General features: G+C 51.9%; 1 protein-coding gene across 1 annotated transcript in view; it reads right to left on the minus strand.

The window, feature by feature from the left end:
* Positions 1–19,621, minus strand: part of PREX1 (phosphatidylinositol-3,4,5-trisphosphate dependent Rac exchange factor 1) — a 76,757-nt gene that overhangs the window by 17,242 nt on the left and 39,894 nt on the right. The window contains exons 11-22 of the mRNA XM_082670845.1: positions 18,842–18,984; positions 17,059–17,151; positions 15,975–16,123; positions 14,192–14,277; positions 12,250–12,386; positions 11,433–11,544; positions 7,756–7,943; positions 7,304–7,465; positions 6,412–6,622; positions 5,691–5,967; positions 2,693–2,899; positions 1,273–1,361 (exon numbers count right to left, since the gene is read on the minus strand). Of these exons, the coding sequence (XP_082526971.1) occupies positions 1,273–1,361; positions 2,693–2,899; positions 5,691–5,967; positions 6,412–6,622; positions 7,304–7,465; positions 7,756–7,943; positions 11,433–11,544; positions 12,250–12,386; positions 14,192–14,277; positions 15,975–16,123; positions 17,059–17,151; positions 18,842–18,984 (1,854 nt within the window). The remainder of the gene's footprint in view (positions 1–1,272; positions 1,362–2,692; positions 2,900–5,690; positions 5,968–6,411; positions 6,623–7,303; positions 7,466–7,755; positions 7,944–11,432; positions 11,545–12,249; positions 12,387–14,191; positions 14,278–15,974; positions 16,124–17,058; positions 17,152–18,841; positions 18,985–19,621) is intronic.

Below are 19,621 nucleotides of genomic sequence, written 5' to 3' on the forward strand. Positions count from 1 at the left end.
CAGCCATCAACTATTCCTGCCCCATCTCACACCTTCCCAGCCTCTTTCTCAAGAAAGCAATGTAGCTACAGAGCTCCAAAACCCACAGTGGACTTGGAGTCTGATAGACCCAGGTCCTGGCTGTGTGACACTGCACAAGCCACTTGACCTCTCTGCACCTCGGTTTCTTCATCTGCAAAATGGGCAACAGGAACTAAAACATTACGCAATTGTAAGTCAATGTTATTAGTTTTCACTCTGCAGACGAGGAGACAGAAAGTCAGATATAAGGAACTGGATCCCAGTCTCCTGATTCATCCCCCAGCCATTGCATTTAAATCAGCTGCCACATGTGAGTGCCTTCCTAAAACCTCCCCAGGGATAGTTTTTGCAGCTGAATATCTTATGTGATGAAATATTTACCTAAAGTTCAGAAATATCTCTGACTTTACGTGAGCTTCTTTTTCTTCTGTTAAACTGAAGTATAATTAAATTAAATTTTTATGCACAGATACTGCCTCTGGAAGGACACGTAGGGCAGTAGTGACAGCGGGAGCTTGGGAACCGGGAGGCCGGGTAACAAGGGTGGGAGGGAGGTTTGTCACTACCCACCCTCTCATGCCTTTTGAATTATGAACCATGTGGATGTCTGTCTTATTCACAAAATAAAATTTTTAAAGGCTGAAATCAATAAAACTAAAATAAAAACGAATTTCAGTCTTTCAGTAAAAATTCCAAGTAACATAGAATCTAATTTATAAAATCTTATTTATGTCTGTCTGTCCCTCCAGCCGTCCACCCACATTTCTCCACATCTGTGCAGAAATACATGTTCACCAGCAATCCCCAAATATAATCAATAGTCATTTCTGGGGGAGAGGTTGAGATTCTGACTTATTTCCACATACTTCTTTTGAACTTTCCTGTGTCATTTGAATTTTTGGTTTGAGCATGCATCATTCACGGAAACCATCAGGTCGCCCTATTTTAGTAACGTTGGAGCCCTCACCACAACATGTAACTGCATCGTGTATGTTTTTATTTGTCCCGTGTCCGTGGCGTTCACGGAGAACGTGAGGGCTGGGATCTTTGTCTTTTCATTCACTGCCGTGGTCCCAGCAAATAACTGGTGTGCGATAAATGTTTGCTAAAGGACTGAAGGAAAACCACTACCACACCATGCAAAGTAATAGAAGACAATATAACATGGAGTGAAGCATAACAAAATAAAAATAAACAAAACAGAGTCGCGCTGGGGGACCCTTCTCCTGGAGCACGAGCCTCTGCACTCACCAGACCCCATCTCGTCGCTGCCCAGGTAGGAGCTGTTACTTCTCACGCTGGTGTAAGACAGGACGGAGTCCCGATTACTGTTACACTCACTGCAAAGCAGCAGAGACAAAGGCATGAGTCACCCTCCCACTCACAGCCTCTGGTCCCAGCACCCGGAACCCACTTTCTGGAGTGTAGACAAAACCCTTGGGTGGACGATTGGCCCAGAGAAGGCACTGTGGGCCAAGCGCCAGAGCCATAGACGGGCAGGGTTGTCCTGGTGCGTTTTCTAGGTCTGACGCTGGGGAAACATTTCCAGGCCTCAGTACAGAAGTGGTAGGTGGATAATGAATCATTTTCGTTTGGGTGTAACTCCTGTCACTGTCTTCGTGGGACAGCCTTGTCCCTGGACACACCTGCATTCACCACACTTGGCCACATGGTTCCATATTTTGTCTCCCCAGCCTGGCTAGAAACCTCCTAAGAACAAGGACTGTGTTTGCTTGGCTTGTATCCCAGGAAGTCAGAAGGCATGGGGAATTAAAAACCACAACCCTGAAATTCTTTCCTTCACCTTTCTGACAATTAAAGGAAAAATCGGAGGACCCAAAAATGTCAGGATGGAAACCCAGAGAGATGGAGAGATCTTGGTCTGTGGACAAGAGGCTCCAGGAACACACCGTACCCAGTCAGCCAGACCATTTCGTAATACAGACACCAAGAAACACCGACCAATCTGGTCCCTTGAAGACTGAAAGGATATAAAAGCTGGAAGGATGGGGACCAAAGCCTTTCTTGCCAAATTCTATCAGTTCTGTATTTTGCCCACGAACAACTGAAGTGCCCTCCAAGACTCTGCTTTAACCACAATGGTCAGATGTTATGTAACCTTTCACTGGAGGCTATGGTGCTTGTTTATTTGTGGTAAGGAATTCCATTCACTCACTCTATGGTTTATTACAGGAAATTGGGGTTTCAGTCTATTTAACCCACTAATTCAAACTTCCCTGATCTTGTTAATAATTAACTTAACCAGGAGAAAACAATTCAGATCCTCTGAATCAGCAGGGGAAAAAATGGTCTTACTCCCTGGATCAAGTAAAAATAGTGTTTGTTGCAAAAACCAGAGGTCTTAACGTTGATTTTAAAACACACTGCAGATCTTGACTTTTCCTTGGACCACATTCCATCAACGTGTGCGGAGTGGAACCAAGGCAGAAAGGATGGGTGGTGTCCACCAGGGGACGGGGAGCTGAAGGGGGCATCTGGGGTGTGCTGTGGGGCGCGGCCTAACCCCCCAGGACCACATGGCTAGGCGACAGCGCCCCGTCCCACTGCTTCCTGGGAAATGTCCTCTGATTCTGACTTTCCCACAGCGGAGGCCTCAACTGTGCCACTGGCCATTCACAGCAAACCCCACGAGAGCCCCGCTTGCCCCCACCTGTAGGAGTCCCGGTAGCTCATGGTGTCATGGCCCGAGTCCTCCTGATCGTCCTCTGACACCTTGAAGCACACTTTCTTGCTGCCCCCGTGGTCGGTCCTGTCCATCTCGGTCTCTTCGCTGACCAGCTGGGGGGATGAGGCCTCCTCGGCCAAGGGCGGATCGCAGGACCCACCCGAGGTGGGCTCCGTGATGGTGGACAGCAGCCTGCAGGAGCAAAGACTTTGAACTTAAAGGCAGAGGCCCGTGGCTCCACTTGCCTCCATGGAGGCCCCAGACAAGGCCCTGACCTCAGGCCTCACCTTTTTTTTTTTTTTTTGTGGTATGCGGGCCTCTCACTGTCGTGGCCTCTCCTGCTGCGGAGCACAGGCTCCGGACGCGCAGGCTCAGCGGCCATGGCTCACGGGCCCAGCCGCTCCGCGGCACGTGGGATCTTCCTGGACCAGGGCACGAACCCGTGTCCCCTGCATCGGCAGGCGGACTCTCAACCACTGCGCCACCAGGGAAGCTCAGGCCTCACCTTTGATCCTAAGCAGAGGGAACCATCAAATGCTCTGTGGCCCTTCCCTGAAAATCCCACCAGCAGGGCTTCCCTGGTGGCGCAGTGGTTAAGAATCCGCCTGCCAATGCAGGGGACGTGGGTTCCATCCCTGGCCCGGGAAAATCCCACATACCGCAGAGCAACTAAGCCCATGCGCCACAACTACTGAGCCTGCGCTCTAGAGCCCGCGAGCCACAACCACTGAGCCCTTATGACACGACTACTGAAGCCCGCGTGCCTAGAGCCCGTGCTCTCTAACAAGAGAAGCCACCGCAATGAGAAGCCTGCACACCGCAACGAAGAGTAGCCTCCGCTGCCCACAACTAGAGAAAGCCCGCGCACAGCAACGAAGACCCAACGCAGCCATAAATAAATAAATAAATAAATAAGAAAATCCCACCAGCAACTTTGCAGATGTGAATCCATTGTCCCTCCTGTAGGGGGCGTGACATATGGATACTCTTTATTTCACAGCCAAGCTACACACAGGCTCCAGAGAAAAGAAGGCAACTGGGAAACGTGGTCTATAAGGGCCATATGGTCTCAGTTACAACCATACACTCAACTCTGCTGCTGTACTGTGACAGCACCACAGACAACATGTAAAGAAATGGGCACGGCTGTGTTCCAATAAACCTTTATTTTTTTTAAAAAAAGCAGTGGGCTGGATTTGGCCCATAGGCCCTAGTGTGTCAATCCCTGGCATAGAGTATAGTTGTTAAGACTCTAGGTTTTTAAGACAGACAGACCCCAGGTTCAAATCCCAACGCTACCAATTCCTAGTTCAGAGACCTAAAGCTAATGATTAAACCTCTCTGAGACTCAGTTTCCTCATCTGGAGTAATATCACTATCTATGTCCTAAGCTGCTGTAAAGATTAAGGGAGTTAAAATATGTAAAGTGCTTAGAAGAGTGTCTGGTGCCTTGTAAGTGATCAGTAAACCCTGGCTGATAATAATCCTACTACATCTCAATGAGGTCGGTATTATGATTAGCCCCATTTTAACAGGTGAGACCATCAAGGCTCAGAGAGGTTAAGTGACTTGCCTAAGGTCACACAGCTAATAAGTGGCAGGGCCAGGATCAAACCCAGGCCTCCTGCCTCCAGACCCTACATTATTTTTCCTATTCTCATTGACAATTTCTATCATACACAAAAGGAGAGGGACCAGTATGATGGACCCCAGGTAACCAGCTGCCAGCTTCAACAGTGGCAACTCAGGATCCACTTTTCTTTCCTCCATCTTTCCTGTTGCTTTTTCTTTTTCTGGAGTGTTTAAAACAAACCTAAGATATCATATAATTTCCCCTATAAACACTTCCATATGTGTCTCCAGCACATAAGGATTTATTTTTAAAGCAACAGTTCTCAACTGAGGGTGCTTTCTGTCCCCCACTCTCCCACTCCAGGAAACGGTTAGCAATTTAGCAAGTTCCCTCAGGCGCAAACATTTAGCAACGTCCAGAGACATTTTTAGTTGTCACAACTGAAGCAGGGCAGGGAGGGGTGGGCTAGCTACTGGCATCCAAGGAGTAGAGGCCAGGAATGCCACTAAGTATCCCACAACAAAGAATTATCGGGCCCAAAATGTCAACCGTACTGAGGCTGAGAAACACTGTTGTAAACATAACCAGTCACTGTTACCACACCTAACTAAATCAATCATTCCATAATACCATCTAGTTCCCAGACCACGGGATCCCTGATGCTCCCCAAAGTGTCTTCTCACAGATGGTATGTTAGAAACAGAACCCGAACCAGGTCCAGACACTGTATTCGGTTGATGTGTCTCTCAAGTCTCTTCCCTAACAGTTCCTCCTCCCCCGCCTCCCTGTACCTGCTTCCCCTCCAATCATTTATTTGTTAAAGAAACTGGGTCATTTGTCATCTAGAATCACCCACCCTCTGAATTTAGCCAACTGCGTCCCTGAGGTGCATTTCATCCTCCCTTAAAACCCAGTCCTCCAGCTGAGTAGTGAGACCTAGAACTTTGATCAGAGAATGGTGCGACCTGTGCTGCAAGAACGTTTTGTAGGTGATGCAGTGCGTGTGTCCTGCTGCTTCGCACCAAAAGGGACATCACGTCTAGCCGTCTCTCTTTCTGCAACATTAAAATGATAAAGTTCCCCCCAAACCTGTCAACAAATAGTTTTAGCTTCTACTGATGATGCTGTCTACATCCATCCTTTCATTAGATCAGTGGTTCTCAATCAGGGGTGATTTTGCCCCCCAGAGGGCATTTGACAATGTCTGAAGACATGTGTGATTGTCACAACTGGGGAAGGGGGTGCTACTGGCATCTAGTGGGTAGAAGGCAGGGATACCACTAATAGCCTACAATGTACAGGACAGCTCCCAACTCCGAAGAATGATCCTACCCAAAATGTTGATGCCGCTGATGTTGAGAAATCCTGACCCTGACACTCGGGCCATTCTCTCCTGGGCCCAGGGCTCACCTGTTGATCTGGGTAACATATTGCTTCATCTCCTTCAGGGCCACATCCAGTCTGGTAAAGAGCTGCAGGTAGGCATCCTGGATCTCACGGTCCTCCTGCTTGAGTAGGAAGCTCAAACCCCGGTGCTCCTGGCCAAGGGTTCCATTGGCTGACCCAAAGCTGCTGTCGTTGGGACCCTGGCTTTGGGGGTCCCCATCCGCAGCAGGTAGGCACTTCCAGGATGGGGCAGCCATGGTGGTGATGCAGTGTTGGGTGTAGGACATGGGGTTCAGGTGACCTACAGTGGAGGGAGGGAGAGTTCACTTGGAAACAGCCCCCAGACACCCACAAGCCCCTTAGACAGAGGTATACAAATTCATTTTAAGGATCCCAATGAATGAGAAATATTTCTCTTTTAAATATTCTTTTAATACATTGAATTACTTCAGTAAGAAAGTTTCGGTTTGGTGCTAATATACTTTTAACTACTGTGATCTTTTTCCTGCCTGGAATGTAGACATGATGGCTGGTCCTCCAGCAGCCATTCTATATACCATGAGGCATCCTTCAGGATAAAAGCAACATCTAGAGATGGTGGCACAGAAAGATAGAAGGAGCCTGGATCCCTGATGACCGTGGAGCTATCAATCCAGCTCTGGACTGCTGGCCTTCAGACATACTTCTGTTTAAGTATCTGTAGTGTGAGATCTGGACACAGTTTTTGACAGACACACACAGTTACCTTGCTCTGGGTCAAGGCCGATGAGGGAGGGTTTGCGACCAAAGCGGATGCTGAAGGACCTGCCAACCGAGGGAGTAGTCTTGGGGTAGGACACTTCCATGAGGTTGACGTGGCAATTGGTGGGGCAAAAGTCCAGGCCACACAGCGGATGGGGTTCCAGGGGTGCTTGTTTGAAGGGCGGGCTGACCCTGCTCTTTAGCTGAGCTGCAAACTGAGAAAGGTGGGGGACGTGGAGTCGTGATACAGGGGTCTGGAAATCCTGGCCCACCACCAGTACCCGCTTTATCCTGGCCTAGGTCAGACAATCCAAAATTGGACAAAATGTCAATAGCTCCAAATGGAAAAGTAAATTCCCCTGCAGTGCCTTTTACTGGACCCAGATTTCAGGGAAGGCCTGGAGAAACGTGAGGCCTCCAAGTACCTACCCACGTTCATTTCTCCATTTTAGCTGCACCTGAGCTGTCCTTGAGGAACATCTCTCCCTGACCCACAGTCCGTGAGGTTCAGGTAAGGCTACCTCCCCATCCTTGCAGAGACTGGTACAGGCCTAGGCAAGGGACCCAAGCCAAGTCAACAAAAGCTCTCTTCGAGTTCCTTTTCTACTGGGGTTGCTAAGGCTAGAGCCATTGGGGGCCATGTTGGCACCACATGAAAAGGAACTGCCTGAGAGCAAAGCCAAGACAGAAAAATAAAGTCAAGAGAAAGAGAGAGGCCCTGTTCTTGTAATAGTGTGATGTTTGAGTGCCTGGATACAACCATGCCTGAAGCTCACCTCTGGACGCTTCAGTAATATAAACCAATAAATTCTCCTGTTTGTTTAAGCTAAATTGGGTTGGGTTTTGACTTTTACAACCAAAATACCCCAAGTTGAGACCCTGTAGGGTGCAGGCACCTCCTGGTACAAGGCGATCCTCTGGCCGATGCTCTCCAGCTTGGTGTCACAGATGTTGCGGAACTCATAGTGGGACATGGTCCTTATGTTGTTGCTCAGGGCCATAAGCCGCCCACAGTTCTGCACAAAGACACTGTCATCGGTGGCAAAGGCCTCAAGGATCTGCAGAAATATTAACAGCTACTGAGCACTCGCTGTGCACCTGGGAGGGTCTTAATGGGTTTATCTGGGGTGACTACTATATGCCTCATAATACGTGTGTGAGGTCAGCTCTATTACTGGCCCATTTAGCAGATGAGTAAACTGAGGCTAAGAGATAACAAGTCAGTCTCCTAAGCCCCACAGCTACCGAGTGGAGGGGGAGGAACTAGGATGCAGGGCTCCAGGCTAACTCTGAGGACATGGGAATCAGGCTGCCCCACCCCCCAGGGCAGGGCAGCACCCAGCAAGACCTTGGCAGTGAGGCCGAAGCAGCCACGGGGCTCCACGATCTTCTCCAGCACGTGACACTTGATGCCCGCTGTGCTCACGTACTCGTACACCACGCCATGCTCCAGGTGCACGTTGTCCACCGTCAGGCTGACCACAGGGCTGTCCTCGTGCAGGCTCAGCTGGGGACCCAGGGACAGCAGGGGGAAGGCTGGAAGCCAGAGGGACAGGCAGCCCTGAGGAGGGGGCACCACCCCACACCAAGCCAGCCTCCTGACCCAGCACCGCAGATGGCTTGTGTTGGACGGATGGGGGGACTAAAGTGCTGCAGCTCTGTTCATTTTTGCCAGCCCGCTATCGTTCACCTCTTGTTCTAGAAGATTGTCCTTCTAGGAATCTACCCTTGAGCCCCTTTCTCAGTCTATGTGGCTCAGAAAAGGGCTCCCCCCAACCACATCCTCCCCCAGAGGCAAAGGCCTGGCCAATCAGCATGTTTGATTTCCTCTGTTCATAGTGATTGGTTCAGGAGTGAGCACGTGACCCAAGCTGAGTCAATGAGAGTAAAGTCTGGCACTTCTGTTGCATCTGCAAAGAGAAGGAGACATTCTCTTTTTCAACTGGATCCCAAGTCACTAGAGCCACCAGGTGGGAAAAACAGCATGTAAGAGGGAAACCAACACAGAGGGAGAAGAGCTGAGAACTGGAGAAAAAGCAAGAGCCTCTTCACTATATAAAGTGCTGGACTGAGCGAGAACTGAAGCTTGCTGACCCTACTCAGACATCTTAGTTTGCTGAGCCAATGTTTTTATGTAGCTCAGTTTCAGTCCTGATTAATATGGGTCCAGAGAGGCTGTGACTCCTCAGAGCCACACAGCTAGGCAGTGATGTATTTAAGGAGAAAGTAGACACTTTATTGGCGTGAACTGCCTTCCTCCCCACCAGCTCCAAAGAGGACCTCTCAACACACACCCCATCACTCCTTCTCCCCTCACCCTCATACTGTGTCACCACTTGTCAGGTTTTTTGTTCTGTTGTTCACTGTCTGGCTCCCCTCACGTCCGTGTCCTGAGGGCAGGGACCCTGTCTGCCTTGCTCACTCGTGTCTCCCAGCTCCTAGAACAGAACCTGGCACATAGTAGGTGCTTCTACTTGTTGAACAGAAGAGTAGAAACCGCCAACTCCTCTCAGCGTGGTTTACGGTCATCATCAGGGGTCGCCCACGTGTTGAGGAAGGAGGCCCACAGCCCATTCCTCTCAGAGGGGCACAAACTGAGCTCACACCTGCCAGCTGGCCTCTCCCCCCTCCCCATCAGCCTGTCCCCTTTAGGACCCCTCTGCCAGGCTGTGGGTGTTTCAGCAGTGCAGGATAGCTCCCCAGCCAACCCCATAAACCCTGGTTCTTTTCTGACCCCAAAGTCACCAGTCAGGAGCCCAGAGCTGTTGGACACAGAGGCACCCAAGCCCCTGGTCTACCCATGGCATCTGCCCCCACCCCCAGCCCAGCAGAAGTACGGGGCAGAGTCCAGAGAAGCAACCGGAGAGGAGGGGCTATTATTCAAACTACAAGTATTCACTCAGCGCCTACGACGCGCCAGGCACAGTTCAAGGCTCGGAGCATCCAGCAAGGAATAAAACAAACAAAATCCCTGCCCTCGGGGAGCTTACGCTAGTGGGGAAAACAGAGAAAAGCAATAAATAACTGTATGATATATGTCAAGTAATGCACATGGTGAAGAAAAATAAAGCAGGATAAGGAGACACTGAGGGACAGAAAGGGCTTATTTAATTACAGCACTCAAGGTGGCCTCTCTGAGGAGGTGACATTTGAGCAGAGAGCTGAGTGAGGTGAGGAGCATGGGTAAGAAGTACTCAGGGGAAGAGCATTCCAGGCGGAGGGAACCGCAAGTGCAAAGGCCCTGGGGCAGGAGTCCATTTGGTATTTAAGAACAAGAGGCTGGAGTGGATGGAGCAGTGAGGGCAAGTGGGAAAGTGATGAGAGGTGAGGCTGGGAAGCAAGGCTGGGCCTGGAAAACCATGACAAGGACTTGGTCTTTGCCCTGCATAGGGTGGAAGCCACTGGAAGGTTCTGTTCTATTTTTTGAGACTAGCCTATAGGAGGAGAGGTAAGGCAGGGCAGGGAGAAGAGTGAGCAGGCCATTACAATAGTCCTGGTGAGAAATGATGGTGGCTCGGACCAGGCAGCGATGGAGGTGGTGATTCTGGTTGCAAGGGGAAGGTACAGGCAATGAGCCTGGATGCTGGAAGCAAGGCGGCAGGATACAGGAGAAAGAACAGTCAGGGAGAACTCTGAGTTTGGGGCCTAAGAATCTGGAAGGATGGAGAGGGGACCCTGAGGGGAGGAACAAGCTTCAGAGGAAGTTCAGGAGTTCAATTTTGGCCATGATGCCTGTTAGACATCCGGGGATGTCAGGTAGAATGACAGGTCTGGGGGTCCAGGGCTGAGGCTGGGCAGAGAGAAAAACATGGGAGCCCGTGGTGGACAGAATAACAGTCCCTGGGGCTTCCCTGGTGGCGCAGTGGTTAAGAATCTGCCTGCCAATGCAGGGGACATGGGTTCGAGCCCTGGTCCAGGAAGATCCCACATGCTGTGGAGCAACTAAGTCCGTGTACCACAACTACTGAGCCTGCACTCTAGAGTCCACGAGCCACAACTACTGAAGCCCGCGTGCCTAGAGCCCACGCTCCGCAACAAGAGAAGCCACCGCAATGAGAAGCCCGCGCACTGCGACAAAGAGTAGCCCCCACTCGCTGCAACTAGAGAAAGCCCGCGCGCAGCAATGAAGACCCAATGCAGCCAAAAATAAAATAAATAAATTTATAAAACAAAACAAACACTGCAACAAAATATTAAAAGAAAAAGAATAACAACCCCTAAAAGATACCCACATCCCATCCCTGGGCCCTGTGCGTACGCTATGTTACCCGGCAAGGAGGAATTGGGGTTGCAGCTGGAAATAGAGTTGCTTATCAGCTGACTTTACAGTAAGATTATTCCAGGTGATCCAGGTGAACCCAGTGTAATCACAAGGGTTCTTAAATGGGGAAGATGGAGTCAGGAGAGTTAGAATTAGGGAGGTGGCAGTGTGAGAAGGACGCAGGCCAACACTGCTGGCTCTGAAGATGGAGGAAGGGGGCCACGAGCCAAGCTTCTAGAACCTGAAACAGGCAAGTGAATGGATTCTCCCATAAAGCCACAGAAAGGAAGCAGCCCTGCTGACACCCTGACTATAGCCTGGTGAGTCTCACTTCGGACTCCTGACCTCCAGAACTGTAACATAATAAATGTGTGTTGTTTGGTTGTGTTTTTTTTGCGGTACGCGGGCCTCTCACTGTTGTGGCCTCTCCCGCTGCGGAGCACAGGCTCCGGACGCGCAGGCTCAGCGGCCATGGCTCACGGGCCCAGCTGCTCCGCGGCATGTGGGATCTTCCCGGACCGGGGCAGGAACCCGCGTCCCCTGCATCGGCAGGCGGACCCTCAACCACTGCGCCACCAGGGAAGCCCCCAGTGTGTGTTGTTTTACACCACCAGGTTTGCGGTACTTTGTTACGGCAGCAGTCAGAGACTAACACAGAACCCATGGCGTCGAGATGGACTGGATGGGATCGGGAGGGCTGTGCACACAGAGGAGGACCCAGTCCCTACTGGCACCTCCGTCACACGGCCCACCTGTCCTGTTACCTGAGTTGGACTGGTCTTCCTCTCGGGCCCCCTCGCCACTAGGGTCCTCGCTGGGGGCCTCCCGGGCCTCCTGGGCATCCTCGTGGGTGTGGTAGACCCACTGGTACAGGCCCTGTGCAGGGAGCAGAGTAAGAGGGGCGGCCACGACGCCAGGAGCCCAGGGAGGAAGGGAAGGGGCCGAGGTGCACACTGTTCCCTAATTCCAAAGCTCAGGCTTTTAGCCTGTCGGCAACACCACCTTCAGAGAGCATTCCCAGACTTCACTCTGGAACCTTCCTGAGGGACCTGCAGTCACATTCAGCCCTCACTGTCTATAGTCTATGCTCCACACAGAAGCCAGGGAAGGAGGAGCCTTAGGAAATGTAAGTCAGCTCCATGGGAGCAGAAACCTTGTCTCTCCCGTGGCCCCAGGGCCTCGAGACATGCCAGGCACACAGCAGGTGCTCAATAAACACTTATTAAATGAACCAATGAATTAGGATCACCCTCCACAGAACTCTGGTCCCCAACCCAAGTATAACATCAATTTTTTACCACTGACGTGATTATTTGCCCGACGTGCCCATGTGGTAAGAAAAGAGGGTCTTATCACACCCGTTTCACAGCTATGAAAACCAAGGCCATGAGGTTTAGGAAGCAGAGAGGTCCTAGAGCCCAAGCCCAGCTCAGCCCTGCCAGGTAGGCAGCCCCACCCCACCCCACCCCACCCAAAATGCTGTGGTGCCTTCAGGCTTTTCCCCAGAGAAGGGAACGTGGTCCTCAGCCCCTACGCCAATGAGCAGGGCTTCCCCATCCCCTTAGCTGCTGGGGGGCTCACCAGGGCCTCTTCTCGGTGGCTCCGGAAAGCCTGGAAGTGCTCCAGGACCTCTGGGGCTCCATCGTTCATCACGTTGTTGCCATTGACCTTCAGAATGCACTGGCCGGCACAGAGGCCTGCGGCCACGGCCTCAGAGCCTAAGGGGGACAAGAGTGCTCGAGGCTGGATGCCAGGCGAAGAGAGCCTGGGGCAGTGCCAGGCAAGGGCAAGTAACCAGATGAACCTGTCACCCACCCCACCCACCACCCCAACTCCCCCAAACGCCACCTCCATTCCCCGCACCCTGCAGCCACTCTCCACCCCATGCCAGTGGGCAGGACAGGGACTGGCATTCCCATTTTGCAGAAGAAGAGACTGAGGTTCAGAGAAGCAGCAGCTAGCCCAAGGTCATGCAGCAAGGGAGAATGGACTTGAATCCAGAAACGTTTCACTCTAGAGCTTCATCTCCTTTAAAGTCCAACTACAACCCATGATACTGGGGCCGGGATCAGCCCCGTTTTGCAGACAGGGAGACAGAGGCTCGGAGAGGCAAAGTGACTCTCTCAAGGTCACGTGCCTAGGATAAGGCAGGTTTTGAACCCAGGTCTACCAAACTCTAAGGGCATGTTTTCTCAGCTATACCACAACTCCCAAACTGCAGGGCTTAGACCCCAGGGTTTTGTGTGGTTAATATGAAGGGTCTAGAAATGCAAGTGAATGTCAAGCTTTGTACACAGGAAAAAAAATCAGGCCTGCGTGGTGTGATGCGGACAAGTACAGGCCTGGACCCCAGGAGCCCGGGTTCAAATTCTGGCTCTGTCATTGACCAACTGTGGGACCTCAGGCAAGTTCCATAACCTCTCTGTGCCTTGGCTGCCTCGTCTGTAAAATGAAGACACTAATAATATCTACTCATAGGGTTCTTGAGAGATTCGGTGAGTTGAAACATGTTAAACATTTAGCCCCGTACCTGGCTCTTAGTAAGGACTCAAGAAATGTCACCTGTCTTACTATTTTTGCCTAGTTTGCCTATACACACCTATTCTGCTCTAAGGCAGGGTTTCTCACCTCAACACTACTGACATTCTGGGCTGCATAATTCTCTGCTGTGGGGAGCTGTCCTGGGCACTGGAGGATGTCCAGCACCATCCCTGGTCTCTACCCATGAGATGCCAGTAGCACCCGCACCCCAAGTTATAACAACCAAAGATGTCTCCAGACATTGTCAGATGTCTCTGGAGAGTGAAACTGCCCTCAGTTGAGAACCACTGCTTTAGGGATAAATAAAATTAAAACCTACTTGAAGATATTAACAAATTCTCCATAGCTTTCTATCGTGACATGCATTTTCGATCAATACATATTAAAAGTACAACTATGACCACAAGAGTGGGCAATGAATGTTTCAACTTTAAAAACGGGGCCCTCAGATGCAAAGAGGGCTGGGAATCCTGTATCTCAGGTCAATCTGGTTTCATCTCCTGGACAGAGTAACCTCTTAAACAGCACACAAGAGAAGGCAATAAGAAATCAGAGGTCTCAAACTGCTGGCCTATGGCCTGGATCTATCTGGCCACAGAAGTGTGGCCAAATTCCTATTTCTGGTTTCTTTAAAAAAAAAAAAAACCAAATATGGCCGGAGGAGGTCCACATTCCTGCCTGGCAATAATGAGCTTCAGCTGAAGAAAAACTGCCCCTTTTCGATTGAACATGTATTTTTCTCACTTTGCCATAGTCCTCGCCACTCCCTAGTGCCTTCATTTTAGTTGCCCATTTGTAACTGCCTGACCCCCCCTCCACAAGAGTTTGCAAGCCTTGGCTTCAGGCAAAGAAGGTAAGTGCTAATGGTGCACTAAGAAGCACAGGCCTGGAGGTAATGGTTTGGGGGCCTCTGAACTCCTTCCACACACACACAAACCCATCTCCCAAAGCTCCCCTCTCCACCTCTTAGGCTCCCGCTCACCTCTCCCCACAGCATAGACGTACGGCGGGGCAGCTCCACGGATCTGGAAGCACAGAGCCTCTGGACGATCGGGGACTTTGATGATCCTGCAGCAAGCAAAAGCAGCCATAAGGTAAAGCAGTACCGCTCCCGACAGCCCAGGGGGTCACCCCGGGAGCCCCTGCCCCCCCAGGCTTTTGGGAAATCAAACCCCAGACAGCAGTAGCACCACGCTGTCCAAATGTATAGAGAAACCTCGTCTAACCAAAGCCCACGGCAGCAGGATCTTTGATTGATCAGAACCAGCTGGCCCACCCTTGGAGATTCAGTCCATGCACAGAAATTCCCACTCACCCTCCTACCCCTTCTCCATCATTCTCTTGGTGAGAGGAGGCCTCGTGGCAGCCAGACCAGCACCTTGGCCAGTGAACATTTTATTCAATAATCACAGATTTGGGAGAGTGACAAGTGACCCAGCACATCTTGGTGTGGACTCTAGAAAAATGCCCACGTGTCCCCCAGAGAGCATGATTTGAAAGCCCAGGTGTTGGCCATTCTGCGGTGGGTCACCAGGGCAGAGTGGGCAACACCTTCCCAGGGTCATACGGCAGGTGTCATTAATCCAGGAGCTTCCCTACCAAGGGCGTGCCCCCTACATTGGGCCTTGGATCGTCCCCACCTGCCAGATAGGGCCGTCCTGAGAGCCTGTTCTCAAACACGAGGTATTTCTGGAACTTGAAGCAGGAACGTTCCACCTTGGTGATTTCTGCCGCTTCTACATACCCACCAAACTATCAATCATTTTCCTTAAATTGACACGTCTTTTTACTAAAATAATCCTATTTAAAACTTTCCATCACTCTCATCAATAGAAAACCGGGAGCATCTGCCTTAAATAGAAGGGAGAAGTGAAAACCAAATCCACAGGTTATAAAATAGAAAATGCTTCTCCCTGTACCTATATCTGGTACCCGACCACTTCTCTCCACCCCACCATTGCCACGCGGGGCTGGGCCACCAGCCTCCTTACCACTCCCCCTGCTTCTACCTCTGCCCCTGACAATCTCTTCTCCACCTGCAGCCAGAGAGATTCGGCCAGAACCTACATCAGATCATGCCGCCCCTCTGCTCAGAACCTTCCAGTAGCTCCATGGTCCTTAACGTGGGCACAGGCCCTATAGGGCCTGGCTGACCTCATTGCCCACCCCTCTTTCTCATTCACTCTCTTCCAGCCCCATCAGCTTCCTCATTGTTCTTCAAACACACCAGCCACAGTTCCACCCCAGGGCCTTTGCACTCGCTGTTTCCCCTGCCTGGAACCCTCCTCCTCCAGAAGTCCCCTTGACTCGCTCCCTTACCTCCTTCAGGTCTTCACCTCAGTTCTCAGGGGCATCTCCCTGACCACCACCCCTCCACACAGCCCATCTCCTGTACCAGCTTTATATATTGGTCCACACTCACTACTACCTGAACTACCTGGCTCAGTACGTCTCTTACTTTTCTGCTTTGTTTTTTGTCTGTCTCCTGCTCTACCCTCCAAACAGACTGAGATCTACGAGGGTAGAAATGAATCTATCCAGACGGGGCTGCATCCTCAGAGCCTGACACACCAGTGGGCACACAGCAGGCACTCAAACATCTGTCGACTGAACAAAGGCAGCAGCACTGTGTCACGTGCCTGCAGAAGGAGCCCAAAGCACGGGGAATCGGGATGGCTCGGGCCCCCAGCAACACCTCTAGGACTCGGGCAACTCCTCAACCTGAGAGGAAGGTCACCAGACACCCCACCCGGGGAGACACTCACTCTTTGGCCTTGGTGGCTACCAGGAGACGCAGCGGGCGGCGGGAACAGAAGGACTGGCTGACGATGGACTCCACCTCTGCGAAGGGCCGCAGGAACACCAGGTCCTCGTTGACGGAGTAGATCTTCCTCCCCACCTGCAGGCCGGCCATCTGGGCGGGGGTGGGGCGGGAGACAAGCACACCAGGTAACTGGCCCCTCCCCTCCCTTCTCCTCCTCACTAAGGAGCCTTGAATGCACTCAGGCAGCACAGAGCCGGCACCAGGCACCAAGCACAACCAGCGGGAGCCTCCCAGGGCGGCCCCGCTCCCCTCTGTGGTAAGCAGTTAGGGCGCTGGGGAGACCCGTTCTGGCCAACGAGCTATGGAGGGAGGCCTACAGGGGGCGCTAACGGGAAAGACGCTTTTCCCCTGAGGAGGAGCTGTCAGTGCTTCCCGCCCAGCCGTGTGAGGACACAAGGCATGGACCTGGGGCAGCCACCTTGTGACCACGAGGGCTTGGCCAGGAAAGTCAAAGAGACATCGACCCCGAACCAAGACACAACCACCTCCTTCTCACTGCTTATGTTATTAGAAAAATGAAGCCCCGCGGTTCCTGCCACTGAGGCCAGCATGTGGCTACTCGCAGCCGTACACATTGCTAATCGCTACGAGGAAGCAACCAGAGCACCTGGACAAAGCGGCAGGTGCCTCTCTCCCACCCACCTGCACACCCCCTGGGAACAGCTGAGAGGACCCGGGGCTGAATCCTTGGCTGTCCTGCTCCAGACCTTGTATCCATGTCACAGTAACCCCGGATATTTGTTCCATAATCGGAGCGGATTCAGACTCTCGGGTCGTTTTCATGCACCACCCCGTACGGCCAGCAGGGGGAGCCGGTGGCACATGCCGGGAGGGCAGCCCCAAGCCGTGGGTTCTGCAGACAAGACTGCCCCACCCTCGTTTTCCCCACCAGGGCAATGAACAAGGAGGGACCACTGACATCCCAGGGCTTTCTGAGCCGGCCTGCCTCAAGAAACGAGGAGAGATGCCCCACTTTCCCATCCGCACCCAGCCCGAGCCAGGGCGGCCCCTCTGAGCGGCCTCACCTCCGCCAGCGAGCCCCTCTGGACCGACTTCACCACCACGGCCTTGTTCTTCTCCTCGATGTCGAAGCCATAGTCGTCCTCCTGGGGCAGGATCTGAGGGTCCGAGGCAGGAGAGATGGTGAGGCAGGGAGGGGGGCCTGGAGCCAACCTCACCTTGGCCCCCATGGTGAGAACCGTGATCCTGCCAGCTCTTCGTGCCCCAGATCTACTCAGGGTACAGACTGGGGGGTGGGGTGCGGCAGGATGGTGCCAGGACGCAGAAGATGCTCAATACGTATCTGTCACGTGAAGACCCGCCACTGGGCTCGTGCTTCAGCCTGCTGCTGACCACACGTATTAGGTTACTTTTCATTGCCTGTCTCCCCTTCCTCTCCCCAACCTGAGGACGGAGCCTCCTTATTTATGCACCACTGTCTCCCCATCTGCTGGCATACAGTAGGTGCTCAATAACAACTTACTGACTTAATGAATAAAATAGATCCAAAGGTATCCGGCCACCAAGAACTTGGGGACAGGAAGGGGGTTTAGGGAGGAGCCGTCCCTCCCCATCACAGGATGACAGGCAGGTTGGTGGGTTCGGGGGGGTCAGTGGTGGTGGGGATACAGGGAAATGCATTTATTCGTTCAATAGATATGTGCTGAGCTGCTGCCTGTTATATGGGCCAGGTACTTTACTGTTCCAGAAACAGCACTGAACAAGACAGACGGTTCCTGCCCTCGTGCAGCTGACTATCTACTGGGGGAGACAGACTACAAACAAAGAACTATAGAATGTGGTGCAGGGAGTGTATGTAGTTTGAATTAACAAATGACTTAAAGGGACAGGAAGTGGTGTGGCAGCGGGGCCAGAGAAGGTGATACCTGAGCTGAGACCTGAATAAAGTGAGGAACAGAAGTTTATAAAGGGTGGAGAAAAGTGCTTCAGGCGGAGGGCACAGCATGTGCAAAGGCCCTGAGACAGGCTCCAAGGTATTGGAGGATAAGAAAGAAGATCAGGGTGGCTGGAGTGGCTGGGGTGGGTGGGACGAAGAAGGGGAGAGCACAGGAGATGAAGCCGGAGAGGCATGACGAGTCTTGAAGGCCATGGTGAGAGACTGGATTTATCCTAAGTGTGATTGGGAGTACTGGAGGGCTTTGTTGTGCAATAAATGGGAATTGGAACAGCAGCCCCCATAAGCACTATAGGAAAGAAGTTAATGGAGCTGCCTTCCCATCAGGTGGACTTCGGCCTCAACTCTGGCAATGACAAGAGACCGAACCTCTCCAAGGCTCTCTCCCAGTTGCCTGCTGTGGGCCAGGCCTTAAGATGGAGGCCGCTGCTCACCAGGGGGAGAGAAACAGCATTTGTGGGCTAGGCTAGTAAAACATCTGAACAGGCTGGTAAATATTCTACCTTAACTGCAAGGCTATTTACAGCAACTCAACAAGGACAAGGTGACAGCCCAGAAGACACAAGATTTTCGTGTGCAAGAGGAGTCCTGCAGGACTCAGGAGGCCATCCTCCCTGCACAAGGCTAGGCTGGGGTGTGGGGCAGACAAGGGGAGATGGGAAGGAAAAGAAAAGGAGCCCAGCGAGCCCAATCTCATCTGTCAAGAGGGTAGTCTGTCCAGTAAAGCAACCTGGCCTCTGGGCAGCGTTGCCAGCCACCACCTAGAATCCCCCATACTCTTGGGTACTCCAAGTTGACCTCAAAGTCTCCAGCCGTAACCTGAAGGTTGCCCAGTTCCCGGGCCTGCAGGCGGGTCTGGGAAGGAAGATGCAGCGGCACAGTTCTGCTCCTACCAGCAGGCGCTTGGCCAGAATGTTCTCCACCAGCTTGAAGTCGCTGCGAAGCTGTTTGTTCTTGCTGCTGGTTCCCTCCATCTCCTCGTCTGCGTGGAAACGGAAGTACTGGGACTCATCCTTGAACTCGCTCTTCTCCAGCACTGTGAACCCACAGACATGCAAGCGCAAGGTCAGGCTCACACGGGAAGCTTTCAGGAGCATATGCCAACTGGCAGCCACGGGCCGGAACCAGCCCCTGGACAAGTTTGGTTTGGCCAGCACGGTGCTCTATTAAGTAAAATCCTGTGCCAATACTAACACATTAGGATATTCAACATAAAAGCCTGGCTTTCTGACTTCCCTTGAAAAAGCTGAACTCGCCCCACTGCTATAAAGGCATATTACAAAGCCATGGTAACAAAACCTGTGTGGAACCACAGCAGAGGCAGATTAAAGGCCAGCGGAAGAGAACAGCAATCACGTAAGAGGACGCTGTGTTTACGGGAACTCAGCGTCTGATGGATGCTGAACGATCACGTGGAGTGTTCCACAGATGGTACAGGGAAAACTGACTCACGGGAAAAGAAAAAATAAAACCGGATCCCTACCTCATACCATATATAACAATAAACTCCTTTTGGATTAAAGACCTACATAGGAACAGAACAGCTAAAGCTCACCAAACAAGATGCAGGAGAATCTCTCTGTCCTAGAGCAGAAAAGGAGCTCATATACGAGACCCCCCAGAAAGCACTATGATAAAATTAAGGACTTCTTCCATTCAGTAGGAAGGCCATA

The sequence above is a fragment of the Grampus griseus genome (genome assembly GCF_964374135.1).
Source record: "Grampus griseus genome assembly, chromosome: 14".
NCBI lineage: Eukaryota > Metazoa > Chordata > Mammalia > Artiodactyla > Delphinidae > Grampus > Grampus griseus.